Below are 21,339 nucleotides of genomic sequence, written 5' to 3' on the forward strand. Positions count from 1 at the left end.
ATTTAGAACCAAACTATTTTTAAAGCACATAATGAAAAAACAACAACAAAAAAATCACCAAAAGCAAGAAAAGTTTAAGTTGCCGCTATATACAGGGTTGAAATAGAGTTAATGCTGCAACAGAAGAATTTTACTGGCTTTTAAATGTGCCTTTTAGCCAAGTTAAAGAGGCTTAATAATTCTAATGCCTACAGTTAACTGGCAGTAGTAACAGGATTTTTCTGTATTTTCATATAAGGAAGAGGTATTTTGGTGAATGCTGTCTTTAGTGACGTTATTTGGAGGTTGCACGAAGTGAAAGGGAAGCAAAAGCTTTGGAAAATGCTTCTATTGACCCTTCTTTTATTATGAACTGCATTCCACAGCCCTTATCAACCAAAGAATTTACTATATTCCCTTATTCACCCCAAACAATGCACCTTTTTCTTCCCTAAGTTTTACCTTAAAAATGTTACCCTTGCTATACACTCTAATATTTCTTTGTTTCATGTGAAGTAATTTTAAAAATTGCTTCCAAAACATAGTCAATAGTCAAGCAATAGTCAAGCTGCCATAACTCTGGCAAATAATTGTCTGACATTGTTACTTGTCTAAAAATATACTAAACAAACAACAAAACAAACCCACAAAAACCTAGTTGTATTCTGCATGAAAACATTGAACATACAATCTTAAGTGGCTTTTTTAACCCCTGCAATTTCAGCAACAACAAAAAAATCACTTTAAGCTAAAAGGTTTTATTATTTGGTACCATTACTTGGCAACATTAGGAAAAAAACACATCAAGTGTGAGTTTTTCTCCATTATCTCCTTATACTGAAGCATCAGAAGTAGCTACACTTTAAGTGCTTCACTGACATTAAAGAGTAAAGAATCATCACTAAAAATTGTATTTTACAATAAACAGCCTGTGAAGTGCTTCAGAACATGAAAACTGAGCAGAAAAGCAACTACACCATTACTACAGATCACAGAATCGCAGAAAAAAGTGATGAGAAAACACTTATGAAACTAATGTTTTCCAGCTTTCTTCTCAAAATTGGGTGTCATGGTTTGACACTGGCACAATGCCAGTGCCTCTCATGAAAATGCAATTTCTCAACTGAATGCTGTGAAATGCGATCCAGAACAGAGCAAAGCAGGCCCAAGCTTAATAATAAGGAAAAAAAACTTTATTACCACTATGCTACTATAAAAGGGGGGGGGGGGGGAAGAAGAAAGAAACACACACAATTCAAAATGAAAACCTTCTAAAGCATTCCTCCTCCCACCACCTAACTCCAACAAACCACAGTGAGAGACAATTTGGACCCCAATCAGGTTTCTACCCTCCAGATAATCAACACCCAGTCCACCTGCAGGGAGAGAGGAGTCTCTCTCGTGCCACAGACCCCCCAAGAAACACAGCTGCCACACCCTGTGCTTCCATGTCACCACATGGCACCGCCCGGAGAAAAAGTTTGCCAGTGGTGACCCTCTCCTTTCCATGCACAGTGTTTTCACCACCAATGCATGGATGGACAGACTGCTTTTAGGATTTTTTTTCCTTTCAAGGATGCCCTGCCAAGAGGGGAAAAAACAACAGTTCAGTTTTTCATTTTTGGGACCAACAGTCCCCCCCATTTTCCCCTGGGGCCGAGGATCCACGAACAGAGCTCTTCTTCTCTTCTTTCTCTCTGAAGACAGGGGGCACCACCACAAACCTCCCTAACTTTTCTCTGTTCGCTCCACTTCTGTCTTTTCCCAGCTGAAGCATGGTCTCTTTGGCTCACCAGCATCTTCTTAAAATACAGTCTCTCTTGGAGGAGAAGATCAGTTCAATCTGTGGCTACCAAGAAAAAGTCCAGCCAAACAGCCACTCCATCATCTCCTCCCACCTAGAATTTCTCCTTCCAACATCCCGGGTCCCAGGCTGTCTCTCTTCCTCTCTTTTTCAAACCAAGGAGGAGAAAAATTTCACAAAGCTTTCATTTCTCAGGAAGGGTTAAAAGTCCCAACTCCCAAGGATGGCTCGCTTCCCAGGCTGCAGCTCCCACAGCCCGGCTGGGCACCTTGCGGCCCCCCCGCTCTTCTCCTTCCCCGCGGCGAACTGCTGATAAAAACTACCGCCGTCTCTTTTTCTCTCTTGGGAGAGAGAGAGACTCTGGGGGAACGGAGACATCCCAGATTTTGTCCACCCTTCCATCTGCAGGGGGCCAACCCGGGTTCCAGCCCCTCCACCCTTGGGCCTACCTCCGAAGGCCACATGGCTTCTCCCCTCCCCCACCCAGCTCGTGGCCGGGCAGGGGAGAGTCTGCACTGACCGCTGACCGGAACCCAAGAGAGCGAGTTCTCCTGGGAATTCTGCTTTTAACCCCTCTGTGTTCTCAGAGGCGTGTCCACCTTCAATTGGTCAATGTCCAAATGGACTTCTTCCTTCCGGAAAAATTCTTTTTCCGTGTCAAACCACGACATTGGGTTTATTCCAAAACTAGTTTAGCTTGCTTATGATCTTAACTTGTTTTAGAAATCTCCAAAGATAGAGATTCCACAAGCCAACAATCCCTCTGGCAAACTTCATTGTTGAAGCACTCTTAATAGCAAATTTTTTCTTCTAATACCTAAGAGCCTTCTCCTGTTGCAGTTCACGACAGCTGCCTCCTGTTCTTTCACCGTACTTCAGTATCCAGCTCCACCTTCTGTATAACCCCTCCACCAGGTAACAAGAGGCATTTTTGGAAAAAAACCAAGACACCACACCTACCTTTCAATGTGGAGCGGCCAGCTGGTCTGCTGACATTATTTTTCTGATGCTTTGTTGACATACGCTTCATCTGGCGGGGTGTACTAGGGGGAGAAGCGCCATAGAAAGTGTCAGCACTTGCTTCATCTGATAATTCCTCAGGGTCAGATTCAGAGATCTTGGGAGTAGCATCTGATTGGCACTCTTTCCTGCAGAGAACAAGATAAACCATTACTTTCAAGATAAAGACATTTTACTTGCAATATCTGTTTAAAAAGCTATTTTATCCATTAATCCCAACCACAGTCAACCTTCTGTATTTTACTTTCACATCCATGTATACCTACCCCAGTTTTTTTCATATCCCTAAGGATAAATTTCCAGTCAAATAAATAATAGGCAACGCATAGAGGATGGTATAGGCAGTGTCACTAGAAGAACACGATGTAAACATACAGATACATGCATCTCTTTCCAAAAAATCTTGCAGCAAGCCTAAACTAAGAGGTGCATGAAACAAACAAAATTCAAACATGCAAACGTAACACAAGACATCCAATCTAATCAGGGACAACAGCAGAGGTCTTCCCTTCCATCCTCCACCCCCTAAATCCCTCATACCACAAAGTCAACTTCAAAAATCACTCTCCCACCCTTCACAAAACTTTTATCTAGCATAGGAGATCTGGAAGTATTTTTCACAGATTCTAACTGAGCATATTATTAATATTAAGATCATAAACAAATATATAATTCCCCAGTGGTGCCATACATGGAATTCTCTTGCTTTAACACATATCAGGGAGAAGAACACACACCATTTTCAAAAAAAGAAAATAAATGGTTTGCCTCTATTCCCTCATTTCAGAAGCAGGTGTGCAAATAACTCTACAGAACTCTCAGTAACTCTAGACTTTAGTAAAAGACACTGAGGCAATGAAACAGTCAATCTAAATCAGTGCAAGATAACATCAGTATCCAATAACTTCAATTCCATCCAAATCACAAATGATATTTTACTTGCTACTATTTTAGGGACAGACAAGGAATGTTACTCATACTCTAGTGAAATAAGTCTGAGTTACTGCAGCAAGAAATATGTCAGAATATTGACTGCTAGTAGAAAAGCAGTAAGGCTAACAAAACAAAAACAAAATAAAATACTGTTCTTTTTTTTGCCCTATAGCTATAAACAGAAATAAATACATTAGCATGCAGAATGGTTATGTTCTCTACAAAGCCACAGAAACAGTGCATGAAATAGTTTTTTCACTTTACTCTTCTCACTCTACTACTTCACCTTTGAGAAGGCAGCAAGTCCACCAACTTCTGCAGATAACCTCAATTGGCTGCCCAATAAAAATGACCCAGGTGGCACCACAGCACCACCTGGAGTCTTCAAAGTGCCCTACAATCTGGTCATAGTGACAACCACACAAAATCACCAAAACTTTTAGTCTGGTTTCCTTGCCTTGGAACATCATACTACTGTATCTTCACAATCTGATGTAACCAACCCCCACTGTTTAAAAAAAAGTCTTACAATGGTTCCTACAGATCTTGTGAAAATAGGTGGATGACTAGGATAAACAGATCTTGTAAGTATAGAGCTGGGAAAGTGGAATTCAAGTTTACATCTTCCTGGACACCAGAAGAGCTTTATTTCTGAGACTGGTTGCAAACAGCTCTACTGCAAAAAACACTTCAGGCAGAGAACAGCCCTCTGATCTTGCCAAAGATAAATCAACCACAAGAGACTAAACCACATAAAACAGAAGTCATTAGTTCCAGTGCTTATGGAGCCATTTATTTTTTCAGTGATCTCACTGGCCTGGCAAGGCACAGGGTGGGGTGCTGATGCTCTTGCAGAGGCTGGCAGAACAGATCCTGCAAGCACTCACGCTAGGTCTCCAAGGCAGTTTTAAACTAGGACAAGTTCCCTTATTAGGAAAGACCAGTGAAAGCACTATTTTCCTTCTGTTTATAAGTAAGCAACCTCTTCGAAGAACTTAATGATCAAACCTCTCCACCAAGCCATATTAAGTGATCTTTAAAGAACATTAGGTTATTTTGGTCACTGTTGCTGGAGGCATTTGAAAGATCTGTAGATGTGGCCCTTACAGGACATGATTTATTGGTGGACTTGAATATATTACTGTACAGTCAGACTCAATCTTAAAGGTCTTTTTCAACCTAAATGATTCTATAATTCTACCTTGCTTGTTTCTTGCTATGTCTGATGAGAGGCCATGAGTGCCTGAAGTATCTAAACTACCCTCCAGCCTCACACCTGAATTACATATGTACCTATACAGCGGCATCCAGTATGACTTACTTAACATTCAACTATTTCTGCTGGGCAATTTAGTAAGATTCTCTTTGATAAGAAGCACAGCAGACATCGCAAAACATGCAGCACTTGAAATCATATCACAAAGCAAGCAATCATGCTCTCATTCATAACAACAGACACAGTCTCATTAGCAGCTGGTGAGATGATCTAACCTAAGCTGGCTGGTCTGCTTAGAGAGAGAAAGGCACAGGTTGCAAAGCAAGTTTCAAAAATCCAGCATACTCAGTTTAGGGTTTGTGTGCAAAGCCTATACCTCAACTCAGACCTCAAATCAGTGTCTAATACAACAAGGAATCAGTTTCACCAGCGCAAGCCTTATGGTAAAACAATGCACTAAATATTCAGGGTCTGCACTAAAGCAGCTACATCAGCTTTAGCATGCTAGGATCTATTTTCCCAATCCAGACAGCAGCAGACATATATGATCTGCAGTAGCAACACTGTAGTATTAAAATCAGTTATGACTTTTACAGATTACTGGCACAGCATTTGCAATGTTTGTGTGTTATTTACTGTCATGAACAAACCATAGACTAATTAAACCTGCCAATCTCTAAAACGCAGTGCTGGCAAACCTAAATCAGATTATAGCGTTGGTTATTAGAGAGAATTGTTGGTTCCTAAATACTGTTGCAACCAGGGTTAAGAAACATTAATCAAGACTAATTTCTTCTTTGCTACCAAGATATGCAGGTTTTCTCCCCCACAGCCAGTGAGAACCATCCAAATCTTAATTAGGCTTACACACAAAAAGCGAAAGCTAGAAATGTGACAAATGCAGTTACTATTTGCCAATAGCATCCTAAAACAAATTCCTGCTAGGAAAACTAGAAGAGCATAATTTTCATATTCTATTTACAGGTTCCCAGCCTCAATTTTAATGAGAAAAATGCTTCTTGGAAAATAAGAAAGACTGTAGCCAGGATGCATAAATCACAAATATTGGGAAAGCTTTAAGAGCAGTATGGTAATAACAACAACCAAAGCAAAACACCTTGACAACTCTGAAATGCACCAAAAAAACTCAACAAACCAAGAATGTTTCCAGAGAGTAAATACTATATGTTACACCAGGGTGCATTTCAACCAGAAGCTGAAAAGAAAGAATACACAATTTATTTAATTTGCACTTCTAGGTGACAGCAGGATTTTTTTTTTTTTTTAACTAAGTAAAAGTGATGGCAATGTATCTACAACTCCAGTTCAGTCATGAAAATCAAGATAATTTTTCTAGATTTTCAAAGGCCTGCAAACAAAAATAGAAGAGGGGACAGAAATCAAATTTCAACGAAATTTGAAGCAGCAGGGCAGGAAGCAAAAAGTCTGGTAACCACCACTACTGATAAAGGCCGCAACCTTTGGAAAAATACATTCATTTATCATTATTAAAAAAAAAAAAAAAAAAAAAAAATGAAAACACCACTGAGGATCACATGGGAACATTACAATTAGTTAGGTTAAAGTGACAGTGAGGAATACGATTTTTAACCAGTACAAAATTTTGCAGTTTCCTGAAGCATTATGCAAACTTGCAAAGTTTGTAACAGCCATTAATGAGACATTATCCTCAAAACTGTGACAGCTATATGAGGGAAACATCTTTTTACTCTTCCCTTCTATCAGCTACCCTTGCCATAAGCAGGAGTTCAAATACATTAGGCACTTAGATCATTAGCTCAGGTTCAGCCATTGCTCATCATCCCACAGGCAGGTTAGAAGCTTGTTGGGGATCAGAGCAGTACACGGACTGACTACAGTACATGACTGGACTACAAGCACATGGCAATAAGTTTGAGTTAAGCAGTTACCACACAGGAGCCAGGATCATCGCCCACCACAATGGGCTGTTTGGAAGCTGTGCACTCCAGACACTGCTGATGTAAGCAGCTTCCTGCAGCTTCAAAGACATCACACTATGCAGGAATCAGGAAGGCTCTTTCTCAACACTTCTTACTTACTTACCCTGACACTTTTTCATATAAAGAACTGCAATATCTGTACAGGGTCCAGCACCAAAATACCAAGTACCAGCTCTTGACATTCAGTGGCTTTGTTTTAAAAGCAAAGTGTCTGTTTTTCAAATATATACTCCTTAACTCAGATTCAGCTCGATAATTAATGGAGGAAGTCAAAGCTGCATTAGTCTGTTCTTAGTAATGCACATTTCCAGTTAGCAAAAGCAGCAGAAAACACAGGCACTACACACTGCCAAACATATCCTGTTAAAGTTAAGGTAGCTCTCCCTGAAGGTAGTTGCAACCAGTCTATTTCAAACAGTATTCTGACAAGAACTGTCATCACCCAAGAGCTGCTAGTAATGCAAAAAGCAAACAGAATTTTTAGGTACCCACCTTCGCACCTGTTAAAACAAAAATACTATAAAGTACTCAGTTGATGCTGCTAAACACCACACACAACAAAACTGGAAGCTCCAGTTTCTTTGGGGCAGTACTAGGTTTCTTTTTGTTGCAGAAGAGAATGTAATGGTAGTCCTGAAGCAACAGCACAAGGAAGGAACTTCACTATACAATCAGTAGCACCTTGGGTATCAAAGACTGAGGTTTAGTAAACCTAATCAGGAAACAAGATAGAAAAACCTGAAGTTCTGCTACAGTACGGGACAGTTACCTGGTGTAAACACATAGTGTTACATTCCAATGTTAGGAAAGCATCATGCACCCCTATATTTTAATCACTTTTTAAACATTATGTTCTGAGGGAACCTGTAAGTTTAAATAAATGGACATGATTCTGAAAGGTTGCTGAACCAAAAGCAGAAGCAACTAAAAATCCAGCTTTGGTAAGGTATTTTCAAAGATCTGCTACACATGTGAATACAAAAATGAAGTGTTTGATGCTACTGCATTTACTATAAACTGCCCTAAGTGCAGCAAAAGAAAATCTTCAGTAGATGGCAAGGAAATGATCTTGTTGGTTTAATTATATTTTTTATTACATCACAGCAGGAATTTGCACACAGTATATACAAGTGAAGCTGTATTTTTTTGCTATATGCACCCTGTTTAAGTCTGGCACAGCACTTACGTGAAGGAAATTTCAATTTCAAATTAGAAGATACAGTACCAGCATAAAAATTTCAGTTTAAATAAATATTTGAATTTAAATTCAGCTGTACATAGCTACAATTTTTTTCTCCCAGAGGAATCAGGGGATGGCAGGATATGCGATCATTTATCTCTGCAGCCTACGAACGAGCAACCAGCATACTGTGGGGAAAAAGCTGATATATGGACAGGAGTAAAGGAGAGCAAAGAATTTATTCATAACAGATAGTAAGTTTACCATTTACTCCTGACACAAAATGCAAAAAAGCACTTGCATCTTTCATCTAGTATGTCTACATACACAAATCCTATAGAATCTAAGTTTGCATTAAAACAGCTTACAGCAGACTGTAAGAGCACAAAAAATGAAGTAATATTCAAAAACAAATTATCAAGTATGAAATGTAATGTTCACACAACTTTTAACAGTGAAGACTCTCAGAAGTGACCAACTCTAAAGTCACAGTTAGATGAGACAGTAAGAAGGGGAACCTGTTCCAATGCACCTTTTGCTTCCCAGGTTGCGCATCCCTGCCCCTTATGACATCCCTTCTGCACAGAAAGCAAGATCATATGAACTCAATCACCAACCCGACAGTGAAGAAACCCATTGGTTTTCTGGTGCACCATTTACCTGTCAGATCAATACCCACGAGCGAAAACCCCACAGCCATGCAACAGCCAAGCTCCTCCATTACATCCTTCCTGAGCCTGGCATTCTCTTGTAGAGACACCAGGGTAAATAAGGCAACCTGCTGAGTGCTAAGTGAAATCATGTCCTCAGTCACTCCCTTCTGGCTGCACATGAAGCAATTTTACAAGACTGTCTGTCCCTTCTGCTTTCCAGACACTTTGCCAGAAGTCACCAGCACCCAAGATGCACAGGCGTAACTTAAAGTACCAACCCTGGCTCTTCACTGGTGCTGACAAAAAAAAATCCAGCTTAACTGGAATGCCTTTGTTAGTAGGATTTTTCCAACTTCAGCCACTTCAATTTTGATTAAGCAGCTAAATGTACTTAATGTCACAGTAGCAAGTTTCATGTGGCAGACATTCCTAGTTGATGGAGGGCAAGCGAGGAACGTTAGGAGATGAGAACAGTAATTTTTAGCTAAGCCAGCCACAAAACTAATGCAGATTTTTACTTGCAGCAACAATAAAAGCAAAATACTTGGGCAGAAAAATGCTTCAGGTGATACTGGTGTAACCATCAAGAACTGATTGATTATGTAATTCCAGTAGTTTTCTTATCAATTAACCTATGAACAGGGGATTGTGAACATAGGAATAAAGACAGAAACACTAAAACTTCATTAGTGAATTGTCAGGATGTAACAGAAGTCCTTGAAAAGCCCTGCTTTGTTCACAGTTTACACGTTGCTTCTCTTTGACAAATAAGCTTTAGCAGGGCTGCAAAAATGTGGACACTCAAGGCTGCTATGAAACCCGTGCCACCCACTGCAAACTACAGGTTTACACTACAACAACCCTGCTAACAGTTAAGAACCAAGTACAATAAATTCCACATCAGCTGAGGAAGCAATATAAAGCAAGTATTTCTGCTGCAACACAAACAGTGGTTTGGAGTCAGACTTCACTGTGAGAAAACCACCACTGTTTCTCCAGAAACCAAGGACAAAATAAAAGTCATTACTTGGGAAAAGACTAATGTACAGCTTTGAGTTAAACAGTTAAGCTGTAATTGATTCCCAGCAACAACTTTTCCTCCTTGGTAACTCACAATTAAGCTGTTTAATTAGAATGGAAGGACCCAGCAAGTGTGAACACACTTCATTTCTAGAGTAGACCTCAAGCACATGTCTGACTGGGCATCACAAATGTCCTTAGAGCACAAGTGTACTTACTATCAAATTTTAGTTTAACAGAAGAATTTTAACAGAATTTTCTCCTTCTCAAGATCTGGAAGCCACCAGAGTCAGTTTTGCAAATTACTACTACTTTGGCACTTTTCCCAAAATGCTCCTATATTCCTGGGCAGAAGCTTCTAAATGTGCTTACTGTATTTACAAAAAAAAAAAGACAATGTCACAGAAAAATCTAACAAAAGTTATTGAAAGAGTGGTGAGGCATTGAAGCACCTTTTGGCTGATTAGAACAAGATGGTAAACCTCAAAAGAAGAAACTGGCAAACATTAATTCAAGAATAAATTAAGCAGAATGCAAAGTAGTACTCATCTTTTTATAGCAAGTAGTGATAAGCACTACTGAGACATATTTAAATTATCTAAGGAAGTAATTTTTCTTCTGCAAGTTATACCAACCAGAAATAAGTATAAAAAAATTAATAAAATAGAGCTCTTATAAAAGTTTTGACAGATCTTCATGTTCTCATCTCAGAAAAAAAATACTCAAAACTTTCTGTTCTTTTTTTACTAACTAATTTGAAAACAGAGAAATCTTGACTAATTTTTCCACCTTGGATTATTATAAGTTTTCATACAAATCTGAACCATGAATTTACAGTATTTACAGAATCTACAGTATTTACAGTAAATTCATTTCTGAGCTTGCTCCAAATAGATTATTTGATTAAAACTATGCCATATTTTATTTCAAAAGAAAAAAAAAGCCTATTTAATTCTACCCTTGCTCTATAATGTGCAATAAAGTGTGAAAGTGTTGATAAGTTTGTTAGATTTCCACATCCACGTTTAAGCCCGCCCAGTGAGGCTGCAAATGTATCAAAGGTTAGAACTGTAGAAACAGGAGCTCAGAGAGCTTTACCCAGCCCAGTTATTATCCAACTCTCTTCACTTAGCAACTAATGTTAAAATATTCATTGATTCTAGACTCCATGGTTCTCCATTAGTACTATTTCAACTTCAACTATATCCTAGCTCATATTTGGGAATCTGAACTGCTTTTTTTTAAGGAAGAATTTCTGAAATATGCTTTCCTCACTAATGATGTTTGAGCACTACATAGAACAGTATCAATCCAAAGGGTAAGTGCTGCAATAATTAAGCTCTTGGCACCTACACAGATCAGATCCCAAGGTCTCAAGCCACACACCAATACAGTAAAGAAGACTTAATTAAGAACTACTTATGAAAAATCTGTACCAACACACCTGCATGGATTTTCTGGAAAACTTAAGCTACACCAAGAAAAGTTACATACTACTGGGAAAAGAGTGTTAATTTGCTAGGTTCAACTATAAATATATCATATATAAAAGTGATAAACTGGGAAATGCACAGACCTGTGATAAAAGATAAAAAGAACTGTAACAGCCATTCTTCCCCCACTCTCCCACACACACTCTACTCTTCCGGCAGAAAGTTCCACTCCCAGATAAGAAAAAACTAACAACTGGTTATGATCCCAAAGTTTCAGTTCATCATTTAGACAAAGTCAAAGCCTACAAGAACCCTGAAGGTGAAGCATTAAAAGTTAAACAGGTTTTCAATGGAAGCTGCTGTCTGAGCCTGGCATGCTGGACTTTTTTCTGTGACGTTTGGAAAATCCATGTAATGCAATGGTACTTCAGTCCTCTGCACTATTTGGAGCATCCCAAAAGCTCAGTGGTCACACCCACAGAGAGTTCTATGGAGAGAGTGAAGCCAAGTAATCGAGGCATGTGTAACTGTGGACTTGTTATCACTTACTGAATGGATGTCCTACAGCCAAAATGGTAAAGCCTTTACAAATACTGCTCTCAGGAAAAGCAACAGCAAGTAAACCAGCAGCACAAGTAAGCCGAGGGCAGAATAAACCATACATTCACACCACATTAAAAAGCAACACATGGTACTCGGTACCACTGAATATCAGCAGGACACAGACAGAACAGAACTAATTTCCTCCTTCTACCCTAAGACTGCAGGAGACATTCATCAGCACAATAGTTACAGCCTATCTTGTCTGGCTCCAGAATAAACCTGATTGGGTTTCATGATAAATTAATGTGACATTACATACAGCATTCTTGGACTGGACACAAGTGAACACTTGACAATTTAGTAACACTCAAATTCAGATGTTAAAGATTTTCATTTGGCTTTATGTTTGCAGTAAGCCAAGAGTCAGCATGGGACTCCTGTCAACTCTTTAAATAAATAAGCTTTTAAGTTATTTTTTAAAATTCAAAAATTATTTAGTTAATAAATTACAGACTAAACGTAGCATCAGTGCAGTTAACATCTGAAAGAAGAATAAAACTGAAGGAAAGTAACAGTTTTGTGAACATAAATGTTGTAGACAACAGCAAATCCAACCACACAACTGAAGAAATGAGCTGAGATTCCTGAGCTGACAGAGGTCAACACACTATTGACTAGCAGTTGGTACTATGAAAAATTGTCTTCTAAATGTATTTTAGCTGCAGTTTAAAAGAATGGTGTGTATGCAATTTAAGAAATGTGGTTGTCATGGAAGTCAAATCTTTATAAGCCTCTAAAAATCCCAATTAGCTTCCTGAAGTAAGAATTACTGCATATCCCTTATGCTTTCCTTGAAATTCAGTAGATTTGTTTTCATCACAGCACAGTTTGCATTCCACAAAGGTCAGTATCACCAGCTTACATAATAGCAAAACCAACCTTGACAGAGACAGCACTAATTAACAGACATAAAAACAACCCAAGCAGCCACACAACACAGACTAATCCTTACTGCTACAAATGCCAAAGAGATCTCAACGAGCACTTCATGTGTGTTTGTGCGTAGGTGGAGCAATCAGTCATTCATTCCGGTCTTGCACATGTAAACAAGAAAATGCAATACATGTAGAATAGAGATTACATCTTACCTCATTTAAATGCATGAGAAAAAAAAAAAAAAAAAAACAAACTATGGCAAAGCTCTATATACTTAGATCATTTTCCCCACTGAAGCTATGATCTTAAGTTAATAAAATAAGCTCTTTCACTGCTCATATACTATCAGCCATACAGATAGTCTGGCAAGCAGGAAAATATGTTGAGCACAATTCATGACATAACCTCAGGCTTCCCCCAAACCACAGATGCTGCAGACTGACAGCCCCAATGCATTGCCATCCTAGAGACAACAAATCTGATAGATAGACTACTGACAAGCTCTCCAGCAAGGAGGAAGCCTCCACATAACTCACAATTCTGTCCCACCTTATTCACAGCCTTGATCCTTCCTTTACCCCTTGCACTGGATGTATGCTAGGAGAAAAGAGGGCGACAAGCAATCAAGGCACAAGTCAGGGTAGCCCTATGGCTCTTCATGCCTTTGCAGTGCCCCCAAACAAAGGACAAAAAAGTCCCAACAAAGGACATGCTTAAGGCCTCATTTTTCTTTATAGTGGATTTTATGCCAGAAAATTCTTGGGAAAGCCTAAAATTGGGTTTGGGAAATATAAAGCCTATGGGTAATAATCAAGAAGCACCAAACACATCTGTTTTAATTAGCATTCTAAATTATCTAAGTGGACACATTTTAGCTTTAAAACTTTCCACTTATTTTAAGGATTGACACTTAAATGTGAATTCTTCACTAAACCTTTCAGTAGTATCTTTTCACTTACCCATAACCCCTGCATGCTATCCAGGGTCAAAGTGCAATTCTGCCTCAAAATCAACATCTGCTTATAGCTTCCCTGAGCATTTTTCAGTTTAGAGATGTCTCCCCTCTCTCCCCCCACCAAAGTGTGTTTCAAGAACTAAAGGAAGACCTGGGAAAAACAGAGTGGTTTTGGAGAGGGATTCACAATCAAAAGCTTTTGACTATGGACTGTGTAATTTTAAAAAACCATTTTATGTTTGCCTTCAGTTACAAATTTACCATTGCATTTATATTCTAGCAAGAGACAGACTCCTCACACAAAGACAAGCAGATTTCTCACATCAGGCAGTCTCAAAACAACAAAACAGTAAGTTTTATTTATTAAACAAATATAAGTGTATTGCTAATTCAGAATGACTGAATACTTCTCCGCCAGAACTAAAGTTAACTTAAAGAGAATGCATTATAGTAATGCACTTTAGTACTAGCCAGAACTCTTTATCCTAAGAACACATTCATACTCTACAAACAGGATTAAAAGTGATCTGCCATCAAATGGACTTCAAAAACCCAAGGCTGTGCAAAATAAACTGATTTCAACAAGATTCTGACCTCACAGCCCCAAGAATAAACACCTAATGATGGCTCCAAAATTTAAACCAAAAGTAATCATGTTTAAAAAAGCTTCAGATACTTTACTTGTATTACATTTAAGTTAAAGCAAGTGCTGCATAATGGCAGAGAAGCAGGTGTGAACTTGGGACACAAAGTACACGCAGAAGTGAATCACAGTGGATGAAGTACATGCATTACCCTACACAAATTAAGACTACCTAATTGTTCTGAGACATCCCCTTCCCACCTACCAGCTCATTCTGAAATAGCTAATTCAATTTTCATTTGCTGGGTAAAGTTGTCACCACATTATCCACACCCACATCCGACTCATATAAACTGCCCTGTAATAAGCAGAATCCAGCAGAGGTCAGAAATGGCCCTGCACAGGAAATGCCTGGGTGCTTTCCATTCAGGCTCTGAAGATTACTCTTCTACATGAAGACAGCCCAGGTCTACGGTCGTGTTGTACAAACTTTATTTTAAATCATTTTCTGCTTAACCTGCAGTATTAGTCTTTGAAGAGTCCTTTAAAAAGGAACTTAGAAGCTTACTAATTCAGTTGCCCTATAGCATTTATATTTCATAACATTTCTGCTAAATCTTACCAACTTTATATAATTCCGATTTTGGCATGACAGAAAAACAAATCCTTAGTGTACATTCATGAAAACTCAAAGCCTTGACCCACATAGGAGCACATCACCACTTCCCTTTTATTCCATCAGTACAGAACAGCTCACAATACACAAGAACTATCTCAGCAACACAACAGCAGATATTTTGCACAGCACACCTGGAACACGATGCACCTGACTACTACATTACAGTATTAATTGATCACACAAGCATTTTAAAAACGTTTCCTGAATGCCTCCTAGCGAGAAATGAAGTGCATCAACAGGATGTTATTTAAAAATGAGAAATAATTGCCATGGAATTAATAACTTGGACTTATGCAATACTTCTGCAGCCAGCTGGAAAAATTGAACCATAAAGTAATTTGCATCTCCACCTCTCAGCCGAGCACAGATGGAGACTCGCAAAAAGCCAGTCTACAGGTCAGCACATTCAGGAGGTGACAGCAGTCGCAGAAAGCTTTGAGACATCACAACACTTCTTTGTGAACGCTTTTTATTTCTCTTTTTTTTTTTTTAACCCTATGTTCTTACAACTATCGATTGCAATGCTGCCAGCAGCGATACTCCATGACCCTGCTATTTTACCGGCACGCCAAAGAGAACCCGATCTTAATCACGGCTGCCATAAACACGAGACAGCCTTGCAGGAGGGCAGTGCTTTTATCGCTGCAGCTCACAAGTCAAGGAGCACAGGTCACGCTCCGTCCGCCTCCCGCGGGCTCCAGCTGCTGCTCCCGCTCCGCAGCCTCCGAGAGCCGGGCGGGCACTGCCCCTACACACCGCTTGCACTACTGCGAGGCTGGGGACGAAGGAAACTATTTGCTTTTAATTGCAAAGCGCCTACAAAACACTGCCTTACCCACCGCAGCCACTAGAGATTTCTTATCGAAGCACCGTCTCGCTCCGTGGCGCTCTGCAGAAGCGCTGAAGCAGCAGCAGCAGCAGCCGCGGGTCCTGCAGCGCGGAGGGGCCGGGAGGCACAGCGTGCACCCCGGCCCCGGCGCTCGCAGCCCCGCCCGGCATCGCTCCCTGCGCGGAGCTCCCGCTGAGGCAGCGCTGGGTACTGACCTCCCCGGCGGCGACGGCGGCGGCTCCTCCATGGCGGCGGCGGCGGCACAAACCAGCTCGGCGGCGTCTCTCATGCATGCACCGGGGCCAGCATGGCGGCGGGCCCCGGTGCGCGGTGCGGGGGCGCAGCGCGGAGCACGAGCGGCAGGAGGAGGGCAGCGGGTCCCTAGCCGGCTGCAGGAGCGCGGCCGCGCACAGCCTCCCGCGCGGCCGCCATCTTGGGAACAGCCTCCGAGGGCAGCGGCTCCGGCAGCATCGCTACGGCGCGCCAGGAGGGACCGGCCGCACCAGAGGCGCCCGCTCCGCCGCGGCCGGGCGAGGGGCGGCTCCCGGTGCGGGTTTCCCCGCTCGCCGCGGAGTCGGGACAGGCTGTGGGACAGCGGCGCTTCCCTCCGGCACCGTGGGAATTACAACTCCGCGCTCCCCGCGAGGGGCCGCGTTTATCCCGAGGCGGGGCGGCGGTGGGGGCGCGGCGGGCGCTGCCGCCCCCTCCGTGCCCCGTCGGCGGAGCTGTCGGGCGCTGCCTGCGGCCGCTCACTGCGGGTACCGCCGTCCCTGCCGCTGCTCGCTCCCGCACCGCCGGCACACAGCGAGAGAGGAAAAGTCTCACTGCTGAGGGGAAGGTGGTTTCCTGCAGCAGGTGCTGCTGCCTGCAGCCCTGCCGGCCCTAAGCCCAGGGCCTGCGGGGGCTGCAGCGACGGCGGCCGGCTCCAAGGAGGGGAGGTCGTGAAAGACCCTTCAGGTCCCCTTTGGGGCGTGCATGCAAGAATAACCTTCTATCTTTTATACTCTGCTGCTGACAGAGTAACTTGTTTGAATCTATGATCCTGGACTTTTTAAACCCTCCAGCAGCACTAGTTATCAGCCTTGGACAGAGAACTAGAGCCACATTATCCGGCTGGAAATACAGCGAGGAAAATGTGATTTCCTGAACTTAAGGTTGGCTGGAATATCAGTATCAATATTAACTCCTGTCAAAGGCAGAAAAGTGCCACGGGTCGTTTAATTGTTAGGGTCGGTGAGAGGGAGCGTCCCCCTGTGTGTTACGGGACTGGAAGCACAGCAACAAACCCTGGGTCAGTAATGTGTACACAAAGCACACGCCTTACTTCTGATGGGTGACATTTCAGCTCGCACTACAATCAGTTCCAGATTCTGCATTTTTTGCACCAGTTTCTTCATTAGCTCAAGAAATTTGCACCTTTCTAGTCTGATACCAAAATTCAGCTGTAAAGTCACTGTTCATTAAAGTTGTCCACCTCTCTGTTGAAGTTTAGGAAAATAATTCAACAGTCCTTTTGAAAAAAAAGATTTTTTTTTTTTTAAGCTGAAAGGCAGGATATACTTCTACTGTATCTACTATTTATCATCTTAATGAATGTACGCTTTAAAATCCAGGACCAGATAAATGTCATTATGCAGGAAGCTACTTAGACTGTTTTCCATAGGTCGAGAAAGATACCCAAATCACCATGACCCTGATGATCATGATATGGAAACATCAAGACATTCAGGAATTATGTCAAGAATTACTAGTTAAGATACCTCATGTAATGGAAAAATGCAGTATTTATCATGTTGAAGACTTTTGCTTGAGTACTTGAGCCTAAAACCGTAAAGCAGTTCCAATGGCAGATACACACAATACATTCCCACTAATCTTTCATGGTGAACAAAACCTAGAAACCATAGCTGAAGGACAAAAATTCTAAAGTGCTAACCTAATAAATTAGTTGTCATCTCCATAAAAAGCATATATTATCTAAGGTAGAGCTGCTTACTTCACAGTATGCATGTGTTTTTAGTATGATCACAAATGACAAAGAGAAAATGTTACAATTTGAATTTGAACATTCTTTTCAGTTAGAGACCATTGTCTAACACCATATTTGCAGCTGTTTGCAGGGCAAAGATGTATTTAGCAATCGTGGCAAAACATTTCAGCTTCTTTGCTTCGTCTATCAAAACAATCAATGCAGTGGTCTGTTAGAAGCACTGAGTTTTCATTAAATCATATACTGCATTTTGCCATAGATGTGTTGTTGTGGAAGTGGAGCCATCCCAAGGTCCCTTGGCAAAGGGGGGAATGGGGACTGACCACTGCCACTACTTTCTGTAAATATTAAGATAATTTACTGGAGTAAACTGTGGTTCACTGCAGCCTCTCAAACAAGGTGGTTCAGAAAACTCTTCCCTGTACACATTTTCCCCTTTCCCTTTAGGGCAACCCAGCATATTGCATTGCATCACATTCTTGTGGTATATCACAGAAAATATCCTAGAACTATAGATACTGACCAAGAAAAGCAAGGCTGTACATTTGATACAGAGATACTTTTTTAACTGCAGTTGACCATGGTGAGCAACATAGCTCCTGGCATAAAGGAGAACATTTTAAGAGAACAAGTTTATGAATGGCCTTATGGAGAACTTGGGAAGAAATTAAGAGATGCAGGAATATTTGGAGGTGATATTACAGGAAACATCAGATGATATGAGCCTATATAGGGATAATATTTGGCAAAGAAAAAATTTCAAGGCAATACAGAGGTCTTAAAAATTGATATGCAAAAAAAAAATTTAATTATTTTTTGCTTCTTTTAAGGAATATCATCGTATTTCAAAGACTCCCTGACTACCAGTTTCTGAGTCTAAACAATCAATATTTCAAAGGTGCATGGAAATTGATAAATGAAATTGTTCACTCTGGTTCTACTACTGGAACAGAAGAAGTCACAAGGTTAAAATACACATCGCAATAAGTAGCACCTGTCTGTAAGAAAATTGCGTTAAAATATTAGGAATTGATTTTATTGTCTGATGTGGCAAAATCATGACTCCAAAATTCCAGGTTAAAAAAACAAACCAGGAAATAAGTAACTGTCAAAATAGACAAGCTTATTTCAGTTTAACTTCTGTCTTCAGAAGTTTTAGAATTAATTTTCTTTTTTTCTTCAGGAAACATCTGGCTTTATAATTTAGCAGATGCTGCAATCGCTTAGGAATTACTTTTTATTCTAGCAACATACCTTTTATTACAGTAGCAGTCCTAGAATTTGCAACAGAAATTTGACATGGCAATAGCATCCTAAAACAAAAATATATCTTTAAAATAGCATTTTCAAATTTATACTGCAAGTACTCTTCAAATTTCTATCGATTCCTGGGACATATATGCTGTTGTTCCTTCCTCCTCAAGTCATCACAGGTATCAGACACAGTTGTACATGCAGCTGTGCTTTTGCCATCTGACATTTCTCCAGGTATTTTCTCTATACAAAAAATCCTAATCTAGACAAAGAAATATTTGGTCCATGTAAGTAAATAAATATGTTATAAGAATATATTTGAAAATTTTTCTCCTGGTACCTGTCACAAGGCCAAACTTCCAAACTATTTTTTCACATTATGAATATTGCACAGAATAAGGCACAACTTGGTTTTGAGTTTTCTTAAGTCGTGTAAATGAAATCTCAGTAAATGAAATCTAATAATCAGATTTTTCTTCACTCTGTGAACTACATGCAAAAAAATTTCAAATTCTTAACAAAACTAGCTTTGAACAATTAGTTTTTCCTTCAAATAAGTTATTTATTTTAACTCTAATAAAAGCTATTTAAAAGTAAAAGCAAAGGTAATCAGACATTAGAAAACAGCCTGCTAGGTATAGTTAGTCTAGATTTAGTAAAATGTGCTGAAGACAGAATATTCATTTTTTCTTGGTCATAGATTAGAAATGCTCTTCTGCAATACACTGAAGAGTAAAACAAGAACAATACATGCATTTGATATCTAGAACACATCCTGACACCATTTCTTATGTAGACATTGTGACTAGCATCTCCAGAGTCCAAATAAAATACCAAGATCTGTTTCTACCTGGGCACAAGCAGATTCCTCCATCCACAGTTTAGTTGTTCTCAGATCAGGTTGGGGGTGGCATTGAAAGAAACAGAACCCAGTTTTCAGTGTTATCTAACCTGAGCATTGCTGCAACTGATTTGAAGTGTGAAGCTGAAAGAAATTAAGGAGTCCCACTGTATACAGGCCTGTTCAATCACCCGTTACTGTCGTGATTCATTCACTTGGGAAGCTGACACGATAGCTGCCAAAGCTTGTTCAGCAGCATGGTTTGACACCCATGCTATAATAGGAGCTGGCTAACTTGACAGAGGTGGAATATTTCTGTCTGAGCACTGTCATCTCACAGGCTGCATGTCGGATTGCACGGGGCTCAATACCATTAATTCACCACTGTTAAAGGAGTATTTGTTAGTAAGAGTAGCATGAGTCAGAGACATTCCTGTGATTATTGTTTTATCACTGCAACTGAGCATCCCATTATTTTTTTTAGGTACATCCTATCCTAAAAAGCAACTCTATGTAGCACTGCCTCTGCATTATTAAAATGGCATGACCCAAATGAGAGAAGTACAAAATCCAGTTGTGCTTAAAGCTGTATGCTTTTACTGTGCAAAGCTGGTCTTTGGGCTCAGTGTCTGTAAAGCTGGGCATAGCTAAACCCACTGGCTGCTCTTCAAAGATACCAAGGCACTAGACTTAGAAATTATCTGAAACTGAAAATGTTGACACGTGTATAGCAGTGTGGCTACAGCAGTTTACATCTTCCCAATAACTGATTTTGACCTGTGAAAATCAGCTGCACTGAATTCAATGCTACTTGAACTTGCTTATCAACAACAGAGTAAGCTTGCTTAAAGCTAGCTTGGTTCCTGCTAAATAATATTTTAATTCTTTCCCCAGGTGTATAATAGACATAGTCAGTGAGAAGCCATGGGGCATTTATAAACACAACCAAATGCTTGTCTGCATTTGTGTTCACTGCATTAATTTCATGTTCAAAGAAGCTCCAGTGAAGACCTGGGGCCAATTCTTTGCAACCCTATTTGTAGGTCCAGAGCATATCTATTTATCTTCTGTGTGTGCCTGACAGTGCAATTCAATGCACTGTTGCACGCAACTCTTTTAACATGTTTTCAAGCATCTTGCAAGTTTGACTAGTTGCTTATATCAAAATGGATAAAGTGAAGCTTCTTCTTTCCATCATCCCAGAAAGCACCAAAAAAAGTTCCAGACTATATTTTTTTAAAATATCTGGTTGTGCAGCTGAGATTTTGTCTACGTCTGCCTTTTAGCAGCTGTGTTATCCCAGCAGAAAGCAGCTGTGAGATTTGTATCAAAATTCCCTGTCTAGGAAGGCTGGAGATGCCCATGTCACCTCCTTCCCACAGCTCCTTTTATAAGCGAGAGTAATCACAGAAAAGCAGCATAGCTGGCATTTTCCTTCACCCCAGCAGGTCCTGGCAGTTGTATCAACTGGACGGAGTTATAAGCAGCAATTAGAAAATTTTAATCTTC

General features: G+C 40.4%; 1 protein-coding gene across 14 annotated transcripts in view; it reads right to left on the bottom strand.

Annotated features, from left to right (window-relative positions):
* MAP3K4 (mitogen-activated protein kinase kinase kinase 4) overlaps positions 1–16,391 on the bottom strand; it is a 65,536-nt gene extending 49,145 nt beyond the window's left edge. For 12 of the 14 annotated variants that reach the window (XR_012055137.1, XM_072927172.1, XM_030268411.4 and 9 more), the window contains exons 1-2: positions 15,961–16,391; positions 2,744–2,931 (exon numbers count right to left, since the gene is read on the bottom strand). Coding sequence is in view for 13 of the 14 variants with exons in the window: in XM_072927172.1 (XP_072783273.1) it covers positions 2,744–2,931; positions 15,961–16,034 (262 nt within the window). In the remaining variant the exon portion in view is untranslated. The remainder of the gene's footprint in view (positions 1–2,743; positions 2,932–15,960) is intronic. The other 2 variants (XM_030268413.4, XM_030268412.4) reach the window with 1 other exon arrangement.
* Between the last annotated feature and the right edge of the window lie 4,948 nt (positions 16,392–21,339).

This window comes from Taeniopygia guttata, chromosome 3, assembly GCF_048771995.1.
Source record: "Taeniopygia guttata chromosome 3, bTaeGut7.mat, whole genome shotgun sequence".
Lineage (NCBI taxonomy): Eukaryota > Metazoa > Chordata > Aves > Passeriformes > Estrildidae > Taeniopygia > Taeniopygia guttata.